The following is a 19,702-nucleotide window of genomic DNA, read 5'->3' as shown; positions in this document are numbered from 1 at the left end:
AGAAAGTATTGACAAGAATATAAAGCAAAGTGGAACTTTCATACACTTATGACAGGCATGTAAAATGGTCCAACTACTTTGGAAAACAATAACAGTAAAAGTTAAACATACACTTAGAAAATCCTCTAGCCATTCTACTCTTAGGTATTTTTACTCAAGAGTTATGAAAACACATGCTCATAGAAAAACTTGTAGATGAATGTTCATAGCACCTTTATTTGTAATAGTTCAAAGCTGAAAGCAACTGAAATGTCCGTCAGTAGGTGAATGGATAAATAACTGTGGTATATCCATTCAATAGAATACTAATCAGCCATAAAAAAAAACCAAGCTATTGATATAACCACTTGGATGAATCTCAAAATAATTATATTGAATAACAGAAGCCAGACAAAAAAAAAAGCACATACTGGATGACTGACATTAAGAAGTGCAAATTAATCTAGAATGTCAGAAAACACAACAATGACTGCCTGGGGATGTGGATGGTGGGGGTGGGGGTTGGGCAGAGAGGGGCAGGAAGAAGGGATTACAAGGGGGCATGAGGGGAGTTTTGAACTGATGGATATTTTCACATCTTGATCATGGTGATGATTTTCCAGGTATGTGCATGTGTTTATGTGTGTGTGTGTCAAAGCTTATCAAATTGTACACTTTAAATATTTTATTTTTCATCAATTATACCTCAGTAAGGCAGCTTATTTTTTGTCAATTATAACTCAATAAGGCTATTTTAAAAGACCAATAAGATGTGGTAGCTGTCCTGAGGGAGTTCACAGTCTATCATGGAAGACAGACTCATGTGGCATGTCTTAGAAAGAAGGACAGTCATAAGCGAAAGCGTAGAGAAGGGCATGGTTCATTTTGTCTGAGGAGATAAGGTGAGAATGGATTAAAAATATAGGGCCACCAGACTGAAGCCTTGAAGACTGGGTGATAATTTACTAATCAGCCAAGGCAGGGATGGGAACTCCTGCCAATAGAGAGCACAAGAGAAAATGAAAGGGGGTTGAACGTGTAGAGAGGTCACTTCCTGGCTCTGAGCCCACCTGGAGATGGAAGTCTGAACTTTGGGAGAACCCAGCTCCATCACAATGTACCCCAGCCCTTCCTACCTTTTCTTTCCCACCTCCTTTCATCTCCAGGTTCTGTCTCTCAAAAACCAGATGAAGCATCCGCAGAAATTTTCCTTTGTCCTGTACTTGGGGATGTCCCTTGTCATCATCCTCTACATATGCCTGGGAACATTGGGCTACATGAAGTTTGGGTCAGGTACACAGGCCAGCATCACCCTCAACCTGCCCAATTGCTGGTACGTCCCCTGCCTGCCTAAGGGTGATGGTGGGGAGAGGAGTGGGATCTGAGCCTTAGCAACAGAATGTGACTTTATTAACCATCAGTATTACTTATAATAATAGCTAAGTTGGATCATACAGGCTCTGTCAGGTATTATCTCTGCTAATCCTCACAACAGTTCTATGGGTTAGTATTATTATTGCTAACTCCATTGAATAGATGAGGAAGTTGATACTTGTAGAGGCTGTGAGTAACTTGCCCAGCCCACACTTTGAGAAGCCAAAATTTGAACCCAATCTGTCCGTCTCTAAGGTGCAAATGCTCCAAGACAGGAATGATCTGGGAGTGGTTATGGGATGGAAACATCAACAGAAAAGAGTGATCGAGGGTCTCACAGAAAGATTTCCATTCAGATCCCCAATACCAAACTGGACCTAGGCTGCCATTCCTGTTTCCGGTTGAACATGGTTAAGAGACCATGTATCTAAGCATACATTCATTCATTCAAAAAACATTTGGGGGGCTGGTGTTGGGAACATAAGGACTAAGATGTCAGCACAGCCAAGTGTTTAAGAGCACAGGCTCTAAAGCCAACTAATGGAATTTGCATGTTGACTCTTATGTGACCTTAGATGAGCTACCTAATTTAAAGACAGTGGTAGAATGCTTACCTGTCATGTGGGGGATCCAGGTTCGATTCCCGGCCCATGTACCCACCCCCCAACCCCCAAATAAAAAGACCTCTGTAAAACAAGAATCATACTAATATCAATCTGTATCAGTCAGTGTTTTAGTTTGCCAAGGCTGATGGAATGCAATATACCACACATGGACTGGCTTTTATAAAAGGGATTTATTTTGTTACAAATTTACAGTTCTTCAGAGGAAAGGCAGCTGGCTTTCCTCTGGCTTTCTTGGTCACATGGGAAGGCACACGGCGACATGTGGCTTTCCATCTGGCTTCTGGGTTCAAACGGCTTTCCCCAAGACAATTGCTTTCTGCATCTCCAAACATCTGGGTCTGAACTGCTGAGCTGTCTTCTGACCTCTCTTTTTTAAGCCTCCAGCTAATTAAATTAAACGTCACTTATTGCAGAAGACACTCCCCTTAGCCGACTGAAGATGTAATCAGCCACAGATGAATTTCACATGCTGATGATTTAAGTCCACAGCAACAGAACAACTGGGCACCAGCATCTGGACAAGTTGACACCTGAACCCAGCTACCACAGTCAGGATAGACTAGTTGGTGCACCAGTAACAAACAACTCCAAAATCTCAATGGCTGAACACACAGATGCTTAATTCTTACTCATGCTACATGTCCATTATGGGATGGCTGGGGCTTAGCTCAGCATCACCCCCACTCCAGGACACAGGCCTAGGGAACATCCACTAGGTTGCTGATGCCATGCAGAGAACACAGTGAAACGGGCACTTTACCATGAGGCTGGAAAATCTTTACCTGGAAGTGGCACACTTCTCTTCTGCTCACATTTCATTGGTCTAAGCAAGTCACATGGCCACACCTCACTCCAGTGGGGCAGGGAGCTGCTGTTATACCCACTGCCAGGAAGAACTGAGTGTACTTGGTAAACAGCACAGATGGCTGCTATGCTACCTCATGGAGTTATTGTGAAGATTGCTTGATTTGATATGCGTAAAATGCTGGGAGGGTGCACGGGTTCAGTGGTAGAATGCTCACCTTCCATGCGGGAGACCTGGGTTTGAGTCTCGGACCATTCAACCCCCCCCCCAAAATAAACAAAAAGGCAAAAAAGTCTGGGAAGAGTGCTGACATACACACAGCGCTCTCTGAGTGTTAGCTATTACTCAGTGAGATGAGTAGGTCCTTGTGATGTAAGTAGGATGATGAGGTAGTCATTTCCCTCAAGGCATAGCTATAAAATGAGAAAAATATCACCAACCCCACCCACCTCACTGTGCTGTGGTAATGATTTGATGAGATAATAGATGTGGAATTCTTTGAAGTTGTGAAGGATTGAACAGAAGAGCTCATCCTAATAGACTGTTCCTTCTTCTAGGCAAGTCAGGCTGCCACTGGTCACCTTGGGCACGATGCTTCCCTTCCAGGTGCTTCGCCTGGAAAACATGGGGATTGGGCCCCATGAGGGCTTCACTCCTGCTCGGAAGCTGGCTGGCCATCAGAATCTTCTGGGGAGCCTTAAACAAAAACCTCTTCCCAAAAAGGAAAAACAAAACAAAATACCCCTTCCCAAGAGAAAATGGGCAAAAGGCATGAAAAAACAATTCACAGGAAATTCTTTAAAATGTCCATTTCATATTTGAGAAGATGCTTTTTCTCCTTCAAAATAGCAGAAGTCCAGTTTAAAAGAAACACTATGATGAAAACCAGCATGTGTTCACACACTGTGTCTTGGCAGGGGTGTGGAGAAGCAGGCACCCTCGTACATGACAACAAATGGGCAATGTGTCAATAGTTGTCAAAATTTTAAATCACATATACTTTTTTCGTTTGTTTCATCTTTGGGTTTTTTGTTTGTTTGTTTATCGTATAATATAACATATATACAAAGCAAAGAAAAAATAATAATAATTTTCAAAGCACACTTCAACAAGTAGTTATAGAACAGATCCTGGAATTTGTCATGGGCTACCATAACATCATCTCAGATTTTTCCTTTTAGTTGCTCCAAAACATTGGAGGCTAGAAGGAATATTAATATGTAATTCAGCAGCCATACTCATTTTTTAAATCCCATTTTCTGTTCTACCACCTCCTCCTCCTTTAATCCATCTCCCAATCTATAGGGATCTTTAAGCAATGCTTGTTTTGACTTTTTCATGTTGAGAACAAGTGTCTTCACTAAAGGATAGGGCAATGTGATTAAATGATAGTCCTGGAAAGTTTGGTTCCTCTGAGTTTCAGCATTTATCTGACCTAAGAACCCTCCGGGAATGATTTGTTCCAGGAAGGCAAGCCTAGTGCACGGAACCTTTATAGAGTCTCAGTGTGAGCCCTAGGTGTTCATAAGAGTCAACAGGAGTGATGTTGATTGGAGTTTAGCAGACCATGGCAATTAGTAGCCTCCAGAATAGCCTCTTAACTCCATTTGATCTCTCTTGGCCACTTATGCCTTATTTTATTACACCTGTTTTCCCCCTTTTGGTCAGGAAGGTGCTGTCAATCCCACAGTGCCAGGGCCAGGCTCATCTCCAGATGTCACTGCCCCATGTTGTCATGGAGACTTTCACCCCTTGAAGCATTTGTATCAAGCAGGGCGGTGGGGGGAGGGCAATGAGCCTCCTTGCAGAGCTGGCCTTAGAGAGAGAGGCCACATCTGAGCAACTAAGAGTCCTCCTGGAAATGACTCTTAGGCCTTTTTATGGGTAATGTTAGCTTCTCCCCTACAGAAATAAGTTTCGTAAGGGCAAGCCTCAAACACAGGGAGTCCCCAGTGGTTGAGAGGGTGCCTGGGTTTCCAAGATTGGAGAGTTTAATAGATCCATATATGTATACATGTCCCCTTCAGATCCTCAAGGGACCCTACCAATACTTTTTAATTATCAGCCCACTATAGTCTGAGATGTATACTGTTTTATATTAAACTGTTGAAAATTACAAGGCCTCGTTTCCATTCTGGACTCCAGGAGTTTGGGTTCTTTAAATGAGCTATTCAGAGACATTGATTTAGACTATGTGTTACGGAAAATTTAGGTTCTAGACATAATAAACCTCTCTACCTTTGATCTCATATAGTAACTGAAGGTCTAAAGTATAGACACTATAATCTTTTACCCTGCATTCTCATTTACCTTGTATTAACTCTAATTGAGGCCTGATCTCTTTTTTAGCTACTTTATCTGTTACTTTACATAGCTATGCTAACTTTCAGGTCTGAAGTACTCCATTTCTGGGACCTAGGTGTCACAGAGCTACTCAATCTTGCAAAGAAATACCAGTTGATACACATATAGCTCTGTGTCTCAGAATCCAAAAATACATCTACAACTTCAAACCAAATGAAGCTGCTATAAGGGCCCACAATCTAGGCTCCCTTTTTCTTATAAGTATTTTCTGAGAGAGACAGTGCCCCACATGAGGATTTAACCAAACATGGAAGTTGTCAGCTATCACAGGACAAGCGAGGATTAGAGATGGAATTATCCAGAAAGGATTTGTGGAAAGTCCTTTTGTCTGATGGGCATGATCCCAGAGTACTGCATATAAAACCAACAAGAGTGCTGTGGGATCTGTATAAACAGAACCACTGCCAGTCTGGACTAAAAGGAACAGAAAAAAGGACAGTTGGAAAGAAAAATGACTTCAAAGGCAGAACCATGGAAGCTTAAGTCTGAAGCCAAGAAACCTCAGCCCAGGAGAGCAGATCCACCCATGCATTTGGAGAGGGTGAGTTTGCCCCAAAGGCAGAGAGCAGGACTTTTAGTGCCCCAGGCCTCAGAGAGGATGGGGCACATTCCTTGGGGACTGGGGAGAGCCTTACTGCCACCACATTGTTCTGAGGGGGTTGAGCATGTGTCCCAGAGATGGCAGAGCCCAGATGTTGCCCTGATGCTTGGAGAGGGTGGAGCGAAGAAAAAGATGGTCTCTCCAATATTCTTCAATGTTGCAATTCTTACCCCAGCATTTGGAGAGAGCTGGGCCACTGTGTAGGCCCCTGGAAAGGTGGGACTGACACTTTCTAAAGCCCCAAGGATAAATAATTCTCAGGCTTTGAAATCCAATGGAATTTTCCCTGCAGGAGTCTGGTGACCTTTATGTTCCTTCCAATTTCCCCCTATGGAAATGGGAATATTTATCCTATGACTGTCCCTCTTTTGTATTTTGTCAGCAGATAATTTATTCTAAGTTTTACTGGTTCAGAACCTGAGGAAAATTTTACCTTAGGAAAGACCATGCCTGTAGCTGACTTTGATGAGATTTGGTACTGTTTCTGACTTTGTATTATATTTATATTGTTACTGAAATGATTTAAGTCTTTCAGATATTGTAATGGAATGGATGTATTTTATATATGGAAAGAACCTGCCTTTTTGGGGTCCAGAGGATAGAATGTGCCAGTTTGAACTGTCATGTGTACTCTAGAATAGCCATATTCTTTAATCCTCATTCAGTATTGCTGGGTAGGATCTTTTTTATCATTTCCACGGAGATGAGACCCACCCAAATGTGGGTGGTAACTTTTGATTAGGTGGTTTCCATGGAAATGCATCTCTACCCATTCAAGGTGAGGTTGCTTACTGGAGTCCTTTAAGAGGGAACCATTTTGGAAAAAGCTTTAGTGCTGACAGAGCCCACATAGCCAGAGACCTTTGGATATGAGGAAAGAAAACACCCCCAGGGAAGATGCTTGAAATGAGAAGCCAGAGACTCTAGTAGATGTCGGCCACATTCCTTCCCAGCTGACAGAGGTGTTCTAGACCCATTGGCCTTTCTTGAACCAAGGTATCTTTCTCTAGATGCCTTATTTTGGACATAGCCTTAGAATTATAAACTTGCAAACTAAAAAAAAAAAAATCCCTTTCTAAAAGCCATTCTGTTTCTAGTATATTACATTCTGGTTGCCTTAACAAACCAAAACACTTATGTATAGAAACATTACTGATTTTTGTACATTAATCTTGTATCCCTCCACTTTGCTGAATTTATTAGCTCATGTAGCTTTGCCATAGATTTCTCAAGGTTTTCGAAGTATAAGGTCATGCCATCTGCAAATAATGAAAGTTTTACTTTACCTTTTCTATTTGGATGCCTTTTGTTTGGTTCTCCTGTCTAATTGCTCCAGCTAGGACTTCTAGTACAATGTTGAATAATAGTGGTGACAATGGGCGTCCTTGTCTCATTTCCAATCTTAAGGGGAATACTTTCGGTTTCTCATCATTAAGTATGATGCTAGCTATGGGTTTTTCATATATCCCCTTTATGATATTGAGAAAGTTTCCATCAATTCCTAACTTTGAAGTAAATCACATATACTTTTACCCAACCATTTCTACTTCTGAGGTGGCATCCTATGTGTACATAGATTATGTTTAAGATATTATTTCTGTCATTGTTTCTTTGGCTAAACACAGGGAATAATCTAAATATCCATCAACTGGGGATTGGTTAAATAAATTATAGCACATTCATGCAATTGGAATGCCAAGCAGCTCTTAATTAGAAGAGGAAGTTCTTTGGGTACTGAGAGGGAACAGTCTCTCAGAAATAATTAACGACCAAGAAAAGGAGTGGACAGGGGATGCTGCCTTATGTAAGTGTGTAATAAGTGTGTGCCTACATTCTGTATCAGCTTGAATATACACAGATTACTTCCGGAAGAACCAAAAGAAAACTTAAGAGTTGTTGTTTATGGAGAGGGGAGTGGGAAACTAAGGACCAAGGGTTTGAGGAGGCTTTTCACTGTATGACTTTTATGCTGAATTTTACTCTAAATGGGTATTACCTTAAAAACAAGAAAGTAAAAGAGGCACAGATTGCTGAGCCCCGGGCCTGGGTATCAGAATGCCCAGGAATATGTGCTTTCAGCAAGCTTCCCAGGAGACTGTGATGGCCAGGCTAGCCTGAGCCATTGAAAGGTATCCCATTCTATAACTCAGGGACAACTACCAGCTTCTGAGCAATGAGTGAGTCCTGAATGACCCTTTCCAGAGAGCCCCATCCCATTTCACATCCTATCCATCTCTCTGCAGGCTGTACCAGTCTGTCAAGCTGATGTATTCCATTGGGATCTTCTTCACCTATGCCCTTCAATTTCATGTCCCAGCTGAGATCATCATCCCCTTCGCCATCTCCCAGGTGTCAGAGAGCTGGACACTGTTTGCAGACCTGTCTGTCCGCACAGCCTTGGTCTGTCTGACCTGTGAGTAGAATTAAAGGGCACTCTTTGCCCAAAGCTGTGGCTAGAAGCCACACTGGTGCCTACCCCACCATCACTGACTCAGCCATTTGCCTATTTTTTGAACTTGGGCAAGATACTTCACTTCCCTGAACTTCAACTTGTGTTGAAAATGGGCTTAACACAACTTCCACATAGGAAATATTTTGGTAACCTCTACTTCCCATGCATAGAAAGTGCACGTTGGCTGGTTTATCAGGGAGAGAGACATTATTGATGCAATCATCCATTAGTGTAGAGTGCCAATCCTATGCCAGGCACTATACTGATATCACCTAATACCCATGACAGCCTGGTATTGTAATATTACTAGTTGAGGGAACTGTAGCCCAGAGAAATTAAGTAACATGTCCAAGTCATACAGCTAGTAAGTAACAGAGCTGGGATTTGAACTCAGGCTGAGCAGCACCCAAACCTAAGTCTTTCCATGGTACCACATTCCTTCCTATCATAAATTAAGGTCATGTCCCATATCATAAAGTAGTATTTAACTACAGGAAAAATCCTGAGGGGCAGGATTGTTGAAAGTCTTGGAGACCATTATTGGATACACCCTTTTGTCCTCCTTCCCATTCTTCTTTTTCCTTCCTGCTTCCTTCTATTCGTTCATTCACTCATTCACTCTAATTTAGGTGCCACTGTAGGTGTTTGAGAGACATCAGAAACAGAGCTGGGGAACTCTTTCTCTGGAGCATATCCAGAGAAGAAGGATAAGAAAAGGTGTCCCATTAGGAACGAGTGAAAGAAGCAGAGGTGTTTTGTCTGGGGAAACAAAGGCTCAGGGGGAATTTCTGTGTCTTTCCTCAAACACCTGTGTGATCATTTTGCCAGGGACAGAGTAACTTAGTTTTAAATGTCTAGAAGTCAGAGTTTAAAGTCAAGGGAATCAAGTCTTGGCTCATGGTCAGAAAAAAGTATGTATTACTCGGAGCTGTCCAGCAGAAGAACGTGTTATGAGATGAGAAGCTCCCACAATTAGGGGTCTGTAAGCAGAAACCAGACATTTGATTGAAGGCATCACAGTTAGTACTAAGCCAGGAGGAACATGTAAATATCTTGTTTTGAGATTCCTGATACAAAGGGTATATGTTGACGAGAAAGACTGAGTAGCTCAGGCCCACAGGATCAGAGAAATGGCAAGAGACAGCTGGCCTCCTAAAGGCAGCCCCATCTCTGATATACACTGAACCACCACTTTTTTCTCCTTTATTCATTTATCAACTCTAAAGGAATTATCCTCTGGTAAGCAGATTGTTAAGCATTTGATAAGGGAAAGCTGTGAGCGAGGAGCCACATAAGCAAACGGACGGACTTCCAACTGGGGCAATCTATGTCTTTTTCATTCTCTAATTGGATATGCTGAAAATATGTTAGAATAGTGTCAGAAAGAGGTGATATTTCCTTCAAGATCCAGCAAGCTATACTTGCTTTCCAGAACAGTTTTCCCCTAATTATTTCATAGGAAAATCATCGAGTTCTATAAATTAAATCACGTGAATTGTGTATTTACTTATTCAAACGTTATTGAAATTGGGACTCTCCTGGAAAATCCACAACAACGTGTAGCCATCATATTTATAAGACAGAGGGATTTGGGAGTGTTCATAGAAGAAGGGGAAAGGGGTCAGTGAGTAGTCTAATGCAGTCTTCGTGCTTTATGTCCAAGATCATTTTTTTTCTTAAAGTTTTTTTAATTGTGAAAAATATCATATATACAAAAAAGCAATAAATCTCAATGCATACTGCAACAGTTAGTTATAGAACAGATTCAGAGTTTGGTATGGGTTACAGTTCAACAATTTTAGGTTGTTCCTCCTAGCTGCTCAATACACAGGAGACTAAAAGAAATATCAATATAATTATTCAGTAGTCATACTCAATGGTTAAATCCTAATTTCTCTGTTATAACTCTACCTTTTCCTTTAATCTTTCTCCCAATCTTTAGGGAGATTTGAGCCATGCCCATTTGCTTTCCTGTTGGAAAGGTCTGTCGATAATATGGGAGAAGGGGATGGAACTAGTTGATGATCTAGAGAAGCTGGCCCCTCTGGGTTTCAGGACTTATCTGGCCTAGGAACCCATCTGGAGATTATAGGTATCTGGAAAGTAATCATAGTGTAGGGACCTTTGTAGAATCTCAGATGGATCTCTAGGTGTTTAAGGTTGGCAGGAATGGTTTTGGTTGGGGTTTGGCAAACCATGGTAAACAGCAATATTTAGCTGAAGTTTGCTTAAGAGAGCCTCTAGAATAGTCAGGGTCATTTTGAGAGTAGGGAAACAAGTGGTTGAGCTTCTGAAGGCAAAAGAACTGACTCTTATTTTGTACCCATCCTTGCTTCTAGACAGTGACTATATTACGTAGATAGTAAAAAAGGTTGATTCAGTGTCTGATGAGGTTCAAACCTCTGTGGATCCCCTACTGTGTGCCAAGTTCTTTCATTTACATGGGAGGCAGCATGGTAGAGAGGAAAGGACCTTAGATTGGGCATCTCAGTGAATTCTCATCTCAGCCCTGTGGGACTTTGGGCAAGTCTTGTTCCTTCTGTAGCTCTAGATTCCCCCACCTTTATAATGAGAAGGTTATAAAAGATGAGTGTAGCCTTCCCAATAAAATTATGTGTGAAAATCCAAAAGATAAAACATAAAAGTAGAGCATCTGTTTTGGTGGGTTAAAGCAGGCATTGGTGTCCAGGGCTGTGTGGTTCCTGGTCTACTGCCCAAGCCCACAGTGTGCTCCCCATCTCTCCAGCCCAAGCCCGCAGTGTGCTCCCCATCTCTCCAGCCCAAGCCCGCAGTGTGCTCCCCATCTCTCCAGCCCAAGCCCGCAGTGTGCTCCCCATCTCTCCAGCCCAAGTGCACACTGTGCTCCCCATCTCTCCAGAGCAGTCTCCTGTGAAATCCTAGGCCTCTGAGAAAATGGTTTGTTTCTGTGCTTCCTTCTTGCCCGGACATTTGGTGGTTCTAAATTTCCTCTCTCCTCACAGGTGTCTCGGCCATCATCATCCCCCGCCTGGACCTGATCATCTCCCTAGTGGGCTCCGTGAGCAGCAGTGCACTGGCCCTCATCATCCCGCCATTCCTGGAGATCCTCACCTTCTACCCTGAAGACATGAGCTGCATCACCATTGCAAAGGACATCATGATTAGCATCATGGGCCTTTTGGGGTGTATATTTGGAACATACCAAGCCCTCTATGAGCTGAACCAACCCATCAACCATTCCATAGCCAACTCCACAGGTGTCTATGCATAATTATCTATTTTCATTCTGATAGCTCTCCCTTATTCCAATCCCCAATTTGACTTTCACTGTGGATGTCATATACATTCATCAAACACCAACATCAATATATTAATTTAGCAACTTCTTTATATTTCAAAGAGAAATGTAGGTGGCACAAGTTAGTACTGCTACCTCCAAGCTATGCATATTTTGGTTTTAGATTTCTTCAGAGATTTTGTACCCTGAACCAATTGCATACAATCATCAGCACTATCAGCCTCACTTGATGCCATTTGCCCATGATATCTCTGGAAGTGGAGACCAAGCTTAAATGCAAGTGCAAAAGCAATTGCTTTCTCTTATGCTTGGGAAGCTGCCTTTAAAGCATCAGATTTAGAAATGTGTATGTTGGGGAAAGGGGTTTTCTATTTCAATACTATTCTAAGTGGAAGAGTCATAGACTAAGAGCAAAATTAGACCTTAGCATTATTTTTGCCCAACCCTGCTTCTGCCACTGATTTCCTATGGGATCCTGGGCAAGTTCCTCCTCCTCTTTGTCTCAGTTTCCCCATATGAAATCCAAGGTTAGACTAATTGATTCTTAAGGGCTCTTGCAGCTCTGACATTCTGAAAGTCAAAAGAAGAAATTTATCTTTCCAACACATGTGTGAAAATAGACGGGTTTCCCATCAATGAGTTACTTTCTTGCCCTGGAGATACAGGTGTACATGAAAGCAGGTTCAGGGATGAAAACATATCTCTTGGTGATCTTTCATTATGTGTTCATGTTTGAGCAAGAAACATTTCATGAAAGAAACATGAAATATTCCTGTTAACACCTCAATGGCTTTCCTTTTCCCTATCTAGAAGATCACCTCTCTCTTTTTTAACGTCTCTGATATCTTAAGTCCACTTAGAGTTGATTTAGGTTGAAGAGGCTGAGGTAGTTTGTGTAGAAGAAAGGGATTTCATTGTGTGAAAGGACAACTGATCTGCTTTTAAAAATAATACTAAGTTAGGGAAGAGGGGGTTTTGTTTGCTTTGAAGACAATTTTATACTCTGCAATGAGAGTATACATTCTTAGGGCTGTGATCTCCACCAGGACCCAGTTGGATTATTCCAATTGTAGCAATGTAGGTTGAATTATCCACTGCCATGTGCTTCTTTAGCACAAATTGGAAACTGGTAGAATTGAGATATTTGAAAGAACAGAGAGCCCACTGGGACTTTCAGAATCATTTCCCGTTGTACTCCTCTACTGGATAAATGTAATCTGTCTTAATACTATTGAGCTGGACTATTGTTGGGATATAGAGGGGAATGATACTCAAAATCATATTTAAAAGAAGGTAAATTCAGATCTTCAACAAGGTCATTGAATGAAGGAGGAACAGGAGAGCTGAGATCACTGAGCAACAATCCCTGTCTGTCTAGGAAGGTGGGGAGGGGTGTGTGGCAAGGGAAGACACTCAAGTGAAGTTAAGGGTTTAAAAGTTGGCTACTAAATGATCTAAGTGCAGTGGTTAATAAGCCTTGACCCTGGGAATGAAACTGATGGGGCATTCTCTAAGAATCTACAAGATCCATCATTAGCAAACAATATTCAAGTTGTACCTGGCTTACATGCAAACAGGAGCTCCAGGTATGATTTCAAAGGTAAAAAAAGGCAGAGCCTCTATCTGACATGCCAATACCAGTTGGAATGAAATTGCTGTGGTACTATGACCCCCTCAAGAGAAAATTCTTAGGTGAACTTGATGCAGGAGAGCCCCAGGAGTTCTCGGAGAAATCGAGACCTCAAAGGGGCTGACACCATGAGGGTTCTTGACTTAGTCACAGGAAAGAATTCAAGGATTAGTCAGAATATACAACCAGATAGTTTAATAAGCTCAATGCCGGGGAGCCCTGGAAGTTCTTGGCTGGATGCTGAGAGCCGCAGGAATTCTCAGGGAAGTCAAGACCTTGACCAGGGGCTAATGCTGAGAAGGTTCTTGACTCAGCCACAGGAAAGAACTCAAGGACCAGTACGTGCATTCAGCCAAAGGATCCAAGGACTAGTCAGTGTGTACAATCCAAAACTTCAGTGTATAATGAAAGTACGTGCTTAAAGGGGTGAGCATGGCTATTCTCCAAAGGAGAAGCAATCTGAGGTTGGAATTCTTGCATTATAAGGACTCAGAGGGGCCCTTCCCCCTCTGTTTATGCTAATAAAGGATTGATGAGCTGCAGTTTTCATTGGTTCTTTTTGGGTGCTGACCTAAGGGAGGAAATTTGTTATTCATCTTAGGGTCACTTCTCCCTCCCTCCTTCCCTATCTAACCTGCCTCAAACTCAGCCTTAAGAAGTTGAACTTAATCAGGGAGACTTGAACTTGAACCAGAGGTCCTGGGTGATCCAGGTGGTCCCTTTCACCCCTCCAGCTCTTACATTAATGATACCTTTTCCTTCCAGCTACACTGGCCTTTTGTCCAGTTCCCCCAAAGCACCTCCCCTTACTGTAGAGCCCCTGCATGTGTTATTCCCTCCATTTGGAACTCTTTCCCCCTCTCTTGACATACTTACTTCCTACTCATTTATCAGACCTCAACTATCACTTCGTCAGGAGATCCTTCTTCGACCTCGCCCACCGACTCACACTCTGCATTCCCCCATGAACCTCTATTTTGCAACACTTCACAATCACAATATTTATTTGCATCAATGTTTATCTGCCTCCCTTCCTGTACTGAAGTTGCATACAAGCAGGACTCATATCTTTTTACCATTCAAAATTGAAACTGAAAAATAATAGAGTTCCCATATACCCTTCACCTATCTTTCCATTTTAATGTTAACATCTTAACCATAGCTATCATGATCAAAACCTACTTCTGGTCTTTTTTCCAGCCAAGGATCCAACTCAGGAGTCCACCATAGATTTGGTCATCATGCCCTTTATTCTCTTCCAATCTGTGACTGTTCCTCAGTCTTTCCTTGTCATTCATGACCTTAACACCTTTGAAAACATTATCAGACAGTTATTTTATAGTGTTTTGGTTTGCTAAAGCTGCCAGAATGCAATATACCAGAAATGGATTGGCTTTTACAAAGCAGCTTTATTAGGTTACAAATTTATAGCTCTAAGGTTATGAAAATGTCCAAATTAAGGCATCAACAAGAGGATACCTTGACTCTGAAGAAAGGCTGCTGGCATCCTGGGTTCCCCTGTCACATGGGAAGGCATATAGCAACAGCTCTGGCCCTTCTCTCCTGGGTTGGTTTCTAAATGGGTCTCTTGGCTCCTCTGGATCCTTTTGGCTTCTCCTAGGACATTTTCTTTCTCTCTAAAGGTCTATGATCTCTGAGCTCTCTGTACCCTCTCATAAAATACTCCAGTAAATAATGAATTGGGTGGGCCACATCTCCGTAGAAACAAACCTAGTCAAAAAGTTCTCAGTCACAATGGGTCTGCACCCACATGAATGGATTAGAAGAGCATGGCTTTTCTGGGTTATGTGACAGTAACTGCCACACAGAGTATCTTTCAGTTTGGGGTTTGTCTGATCTTTTGTTGAGATTAGATTGAGATTATACATTTTTGCCAAGAATACCATAAAGAGACATTGTGCCCTTGTCATTGCATCACATTTTAAGATACATGATGTTGAAATGTTTTATTACTGGTGAGGTTAACTTTGATCACTTGGTGAAGGTGGTGGTTGCCACGTTTCTCCACTATAAAGTGGAAATTTTTCCCTTTGTAATATCTTGTGAGGAGATATTTTGAGACTATGCAAAATCCTGTTTCTTATCATGTATTCATCCACCAATTTTAGAATCCCAATATGTTTCTGTTTTGCAACAATTATTACTATGGCGTTTGCCTAATGGTGATTTTTCTATTTCTATCATTCTTTCTACATTTAATTGAGATTTCTGCTGGATATGAATTTATTTTATTCAATGGATTACAAGCCATTCCTACCTTTATTTATTTTGTTGCTCAAACACCCAAGATTTTGTCATTGAGAACTCCTTCAAGTTGGTTTTCATGTCCTTTTTTTTTTTTTTTTTGACATGGGCAGGCTCCGGGAAATGAACCCTCCATGTTCTTTTGATATGTCCCCATCCTCTCATTATCCACAATAAAATTACTTTCTTAATCATACTATATACATAAAGTAGTTTCAGAATTTCTAATCCCTGCTCCTGTTAGGGGAAAAAAGAGTACAATATTTGTGTACAGTTATTTTTGTCTCTTTATAGTATTCTATCAAAATGAACAGGTTCGTTTTTTTCCCTATCCCCTTTCAGTGTGTTTACATTATTCATTTGAAATAGTTATATTTTTTATTGCTTGTATTATTTTGACTTCTTTTCATGTCTGGGCTGATTTTAATTATTTTGGGGGTGTGAGAAACATTATGGGTACTAAGACTCAGCTATAACAAAAGATCTACTCAAAATGTCCCACTCCATCATCCTTTCTACCCTATTATTATATTGCTTTCTTTCCATCCCTGCAGAAAACAAATTACATTGGTTTCTGGCTGATAGTCACTGTATTTATCACAAATGAGCAGACACATGCATGCCTATTATCTCATATCCCCTTATTTCATACATGAAAAATGCACATTGTACTTTTTTGCACTTTGCTTTCTACATTTTAATATATACTCTGGAAACAACTCCATATCAATTCATAGAGATGCTCGTCATTCTTTTTAACAGCTAAATAGTACTCTGTTGTGTGGATGTGCCACAGTTTATTCACCCACTTTCTTATAAGGGCATTTAGGCTATTCCTAATAGATTGCAATTACAAACCATGCTACAATGAATAATCTCGTGCATATGCAATTTTGTGTTGTTGGAAATATATCTTCAGAGGAAATTCCCAGAAGTGGAACGACTGAGTCAAAGGGTGAGTGCTTTTGTAGTTTTGTTAAGTACTAACAAATTCCCCTCCAGAAAGGTTGCACCAGTTTGCATTCCTATCAACAATGTATGAGAGTGCCTGTCTCCCGACAGCTTTGCCTAACAGAATGCATCATCATACTTGTTTTTCACCAATCTGATAGGTGAGAAATGGTATCTCGGTATTATTTTAATTTGCATTTCTATAATCATGAATGAGTTTGACCAATTTTTTTCCTGTTTAAGGGACCTTTTTAAAAATCTGTGTATGTTTGCATGTGAGAGTTGTCTATTCATGTCTCTTCTCCATTTTTCTATCAGGTTTTGGGGCCTTTGTCCTTCAATTTTTAATTGGATATATATATATTAGGATATCAGCTCTTCATGTTACAAATATTTTCTCCCAGTCTTTTGACTTTGTTTGTGGTGTTTTTTTGCCAAGCAATTAAAAATTTGTATGTAAATTTATCAATTTATCAATTGCCTCCTTATTTTTCACTCATGTTTTTTCCCTATATTTGCATGGTTTCAGTTTTTTACATTTTAGATCTCTGATCCATTTGGAGAATATTCTTGCAAATGATGTAGAAGAGATTTAATTTTGTCTTCTTCCGAATAGCTTCCCAGCCATCTCAGCTCCTTAGAAAGTTCATCTTGCTCAGTGACTTGAGATGCCACCTTTAACATATACTAAATTTCCACATGCACTTGGGTCTATTTCTGGGCTTTAGTTTGTTTTATGTCTGGTATGGCCAGTTACTCCTCAAAGTTTCTCTTTCTCAGTGTTTTCCTGGTTATTCTTGAACACCATATTTATTTATTTTGGCATGGGCAGGCACCGGGAATCAAAGCCGGGTCTCCAGCATGGCAGGTGAGAACTCTGTCTGCTGAGCCACCAGGGCCCGCCCAACCTGAATGCCATTATTTTTGAATAAATGAAATGGAGTGGCCTGGTTACTCAACATTTATCAGGTGTGTTAGTGGTTAAATGTGACAGGCATGATTGCAAAAGAACAAGAAAGAATATCTGGACTGAAATACTGAAACAGACTGTTAAGAAAATTGGTATGCAATGTTTGATACTACACCTTGGCCATTTTCCTGGATGTGTTAGATGGACATGACTTTGGGATTACAATGGCAGACTCTAGCAGTTAAATAGCCAACATCCACTCACCACCCTAATTCCAAGTGGCCGGATCTTTCAAGGCAGGCTTTTCCCAGGCTCCAAGGGGTGAATCTTTATTTGTCTAAACTGCTCCTGATGGTGGCAATTCCCTTGCCAAGAGATTGATTCAGCCGCAGCTGTGTAACACAATTCTGATAAATAAGACAGAGGGAAAATCCATTGAAGGGCTTCTGGAGGGAATTTTCTGAAGAGATTGCCAACAATCTCTTCAGAAAATGAATGGCAACAAGAACTGCCAACATCCTGAGCATGGCAGAGGAACAGATGTAAGGAAGCTGGGAACTTGTATCACTGAGATTAATGATACAATTAACCACCAACAACCTATTATTTGAGGTAGTAAATGTCTTGTCTAAGTCATCTTTAGTTGAATTGTTACTTATAGCTATAAATATTCTAACTTTTTATTTTCTGCCCAAAATACTCCGGAAAATATCTGGGTATTCTATTAACCTGTACAGAATAAAAATATCTCATTCCCTATTCAGTTTCCATATAATTAGGTTGTTTAAATAAACTGACCAGACAGGTTAAATTCAATAGTGTGCTACAGAAAAATTAAATTTGGGGCTAAACATCTCTTCCATTGGTCTTACACCGAAGCCGAAGTTTTAAAGTACAGACAATATCATCCTTTACAGTGTATTCTGATTTATCTTAGTACTATTATAGTACTATAGTACTATGGACTTAGGTCCATTTCATGTTTAACTCTAACTGGAGTCTAACCTTCTTTTCAGCTTCTTTGACAGATGCTGTATGGCATAATGTTGACTTTCAGAGCTGCAGAACTCTAACTCTTAAGTCTCAGGTGTCACACAGATAACCTAGGTAACAACCAGGGTATCTACAAAGAGCTCAGCACCTCAGAATTTAGAACTAACAGTCAAAACTCAGGAATAGATGTGACTGCTGTAAGCACTTACAATCTAGGAACCTTCACAATGAGACTTATTTGAACATTCTGTACTCCTTAATCATCGACTGCCCAATCTCTGCTCATTTTCTATCCCCTGATAACCTATACACTTGAATTCAATTCTCAGAATTTGCTCATTATAGTTAGTTTATATTAGTGTGACAAAACATTATTTGTCCTTTTGTTTCTGGCTTATTTCACTCAAGCATAATGTCCTCAGGTTCATTCACCTGGTTTCATGCCACATGACTTCATTCCTTCCTGTAGCTATTCAATATTCTGTCATATGTATACACCACAGTTTGCCCTTCTGTTCAGCAGCTAATGTACCCTTAGGCCACCTTCATCTACTGCATTCATAGGAGCTGAGTGAATTTGGAAGAACACTTAACCAAAGGGCTACCATTTTATTCTAGGCTATGGCATGGCATGAAAAGATTAACTGAGCTACTCAGGTTCCATTCCAGAATGTGAAGCAAGAAACATCTGCAAGAATAAGGCTGAACATTTTCTAATTTAACTTGTATGGTCAGTTTACTTGAATGCCATAATTATATGGAATCTTGAATAGGGTGTGAGATCGTATTGGTTTGTACAGGTTAGTGTGATGCCCAGATATATCCCACAGTAATTTGGGCAGAGAATAAAAAAGTATTTGCAAAGTCCCCTTGGGCGACTGGGGAGAAAGGAGGAAATATTCAACTTTCCCACCTGGGGGAGTTCCTGATATTCTCACAAGAAGTAGGGACAACCAATTCAATAGGCTGAGCCCTCAGTCTTGGGGCTTGCCCCTATGAAGCTTATTCCTGCAAAGAAGCTAAGCCTACAGATAATTATGCCTAAGATGCACCCCCAAAGGATTTCTTTTGTTGCTCAGACATGGCCTCTCTCTTGCTAAGCCAACTCCGCAGGTGAACTCACTGCCCTACCCCCATGGACATGACTCCCAGGGGTGTAAATCTCCCTGGCAATGTGGGACTTGACTCCCAGCGATGAGCCAGGACCTAGTATCAAGAGGATGAGAAAGCCTTCTTGACCAAAAGAGGGTAGAGAGAAACGAGACAAAGTAAAAAGTTTCAGTGGCCGAGAGCTTTCAAAAAGAGTCAAGAGCTTATCCTGGAGATTATTCTTACACATTATATAGATAGCTCATTTTAGTTTATGCTGTAGTGTAGTGACTAAAGGGAAGTACCTGAAATTATTGAACTCTGTTCCAATTGCCTTGATTCTTAAAGAAAACCATATAACTGCATAGCTTTTACAATGTGACATG

At 40.9% G+C, this 19,702-nt stretch overlaps 1 protein-coding gene and 1 long non-coding RNA gene across 5 annotated transcripts in view; one reads left to right on the top strand and one right to left on the bottom strand.

Moving 5' to 3' along the window:
* The window catches only part of SLC36A3 (solute carrier family 36 member 3), a 35,705-nt gene extending 24,151 nt beyond the window's left edge, over positions 1 to 11,554 (top strand). For 3 of the 4 annotated variants that reach the window (XM_077137447.1, XM_077137444.1, XM_077137443.1), the window contains 3 exons: positions 1,146 to 1,312; positions 7,993 to 8,162; positions 11,183 to 11,554. In XM_077137447.1, the coding sequence (XP_076993562.1) occupies positions 1,146 to 1,312; positions 7,993 to 8,162; positions 11,183 to 11,451 (606 nt within the window). In that variant the 3' untranslated portion in view covers positions 11,452 to 11,554. Of the gene's footprint in view, positions 1 to 1,145; positions 1,313 to 3,341; positions 3,989 to 7,992; positions 8,163 to 11,182 lie in introns of those variants that run through there. The other variant, XM_077137445.1, reaches the window with a different exon arrangement.
* Positions 11,555 to 12,670: 1,116 nt separating this feature from the next.
* LOC143664001 (uncharacterized) lies at positions 12,671 to 14,937 on the bottom strand. The gene is made up of 3 exons (XR_013166269.1): positions 14,588 to 14,937; positions 14,291 to 14,417; positions 12,671 to 13,679 (listed from the first exon to the last, which is right to left on the bottom strand). It is a non-coding gene; the product is annotated as an uncharacterized LOC143664001 (long non-coding RNA).
* Between the last annotated feature and the right edge of the window lie 4,765 nt (positions 14,938 to 19,702).

Source organism: Tamandua tetradactyla, chromosome 20 (genome assembly GCF_023851605.1).
Source record: "Tamandua tetradactyla isolate mTamTet1 chromosome 20, mTamTet1.pri, whole genome shotgun sequence".
Lineage (NCBI taxonomy): Eukaryota > Metazoa > Chordata > Mammalia > Pilosa > Myrmecophagidae > Tamandua > Tamandua tetradactyla.
Note: the sequence above shows the minus strand (reverse complement) of the source record. Positions and strands in the feature narration are given on the sequence as shown.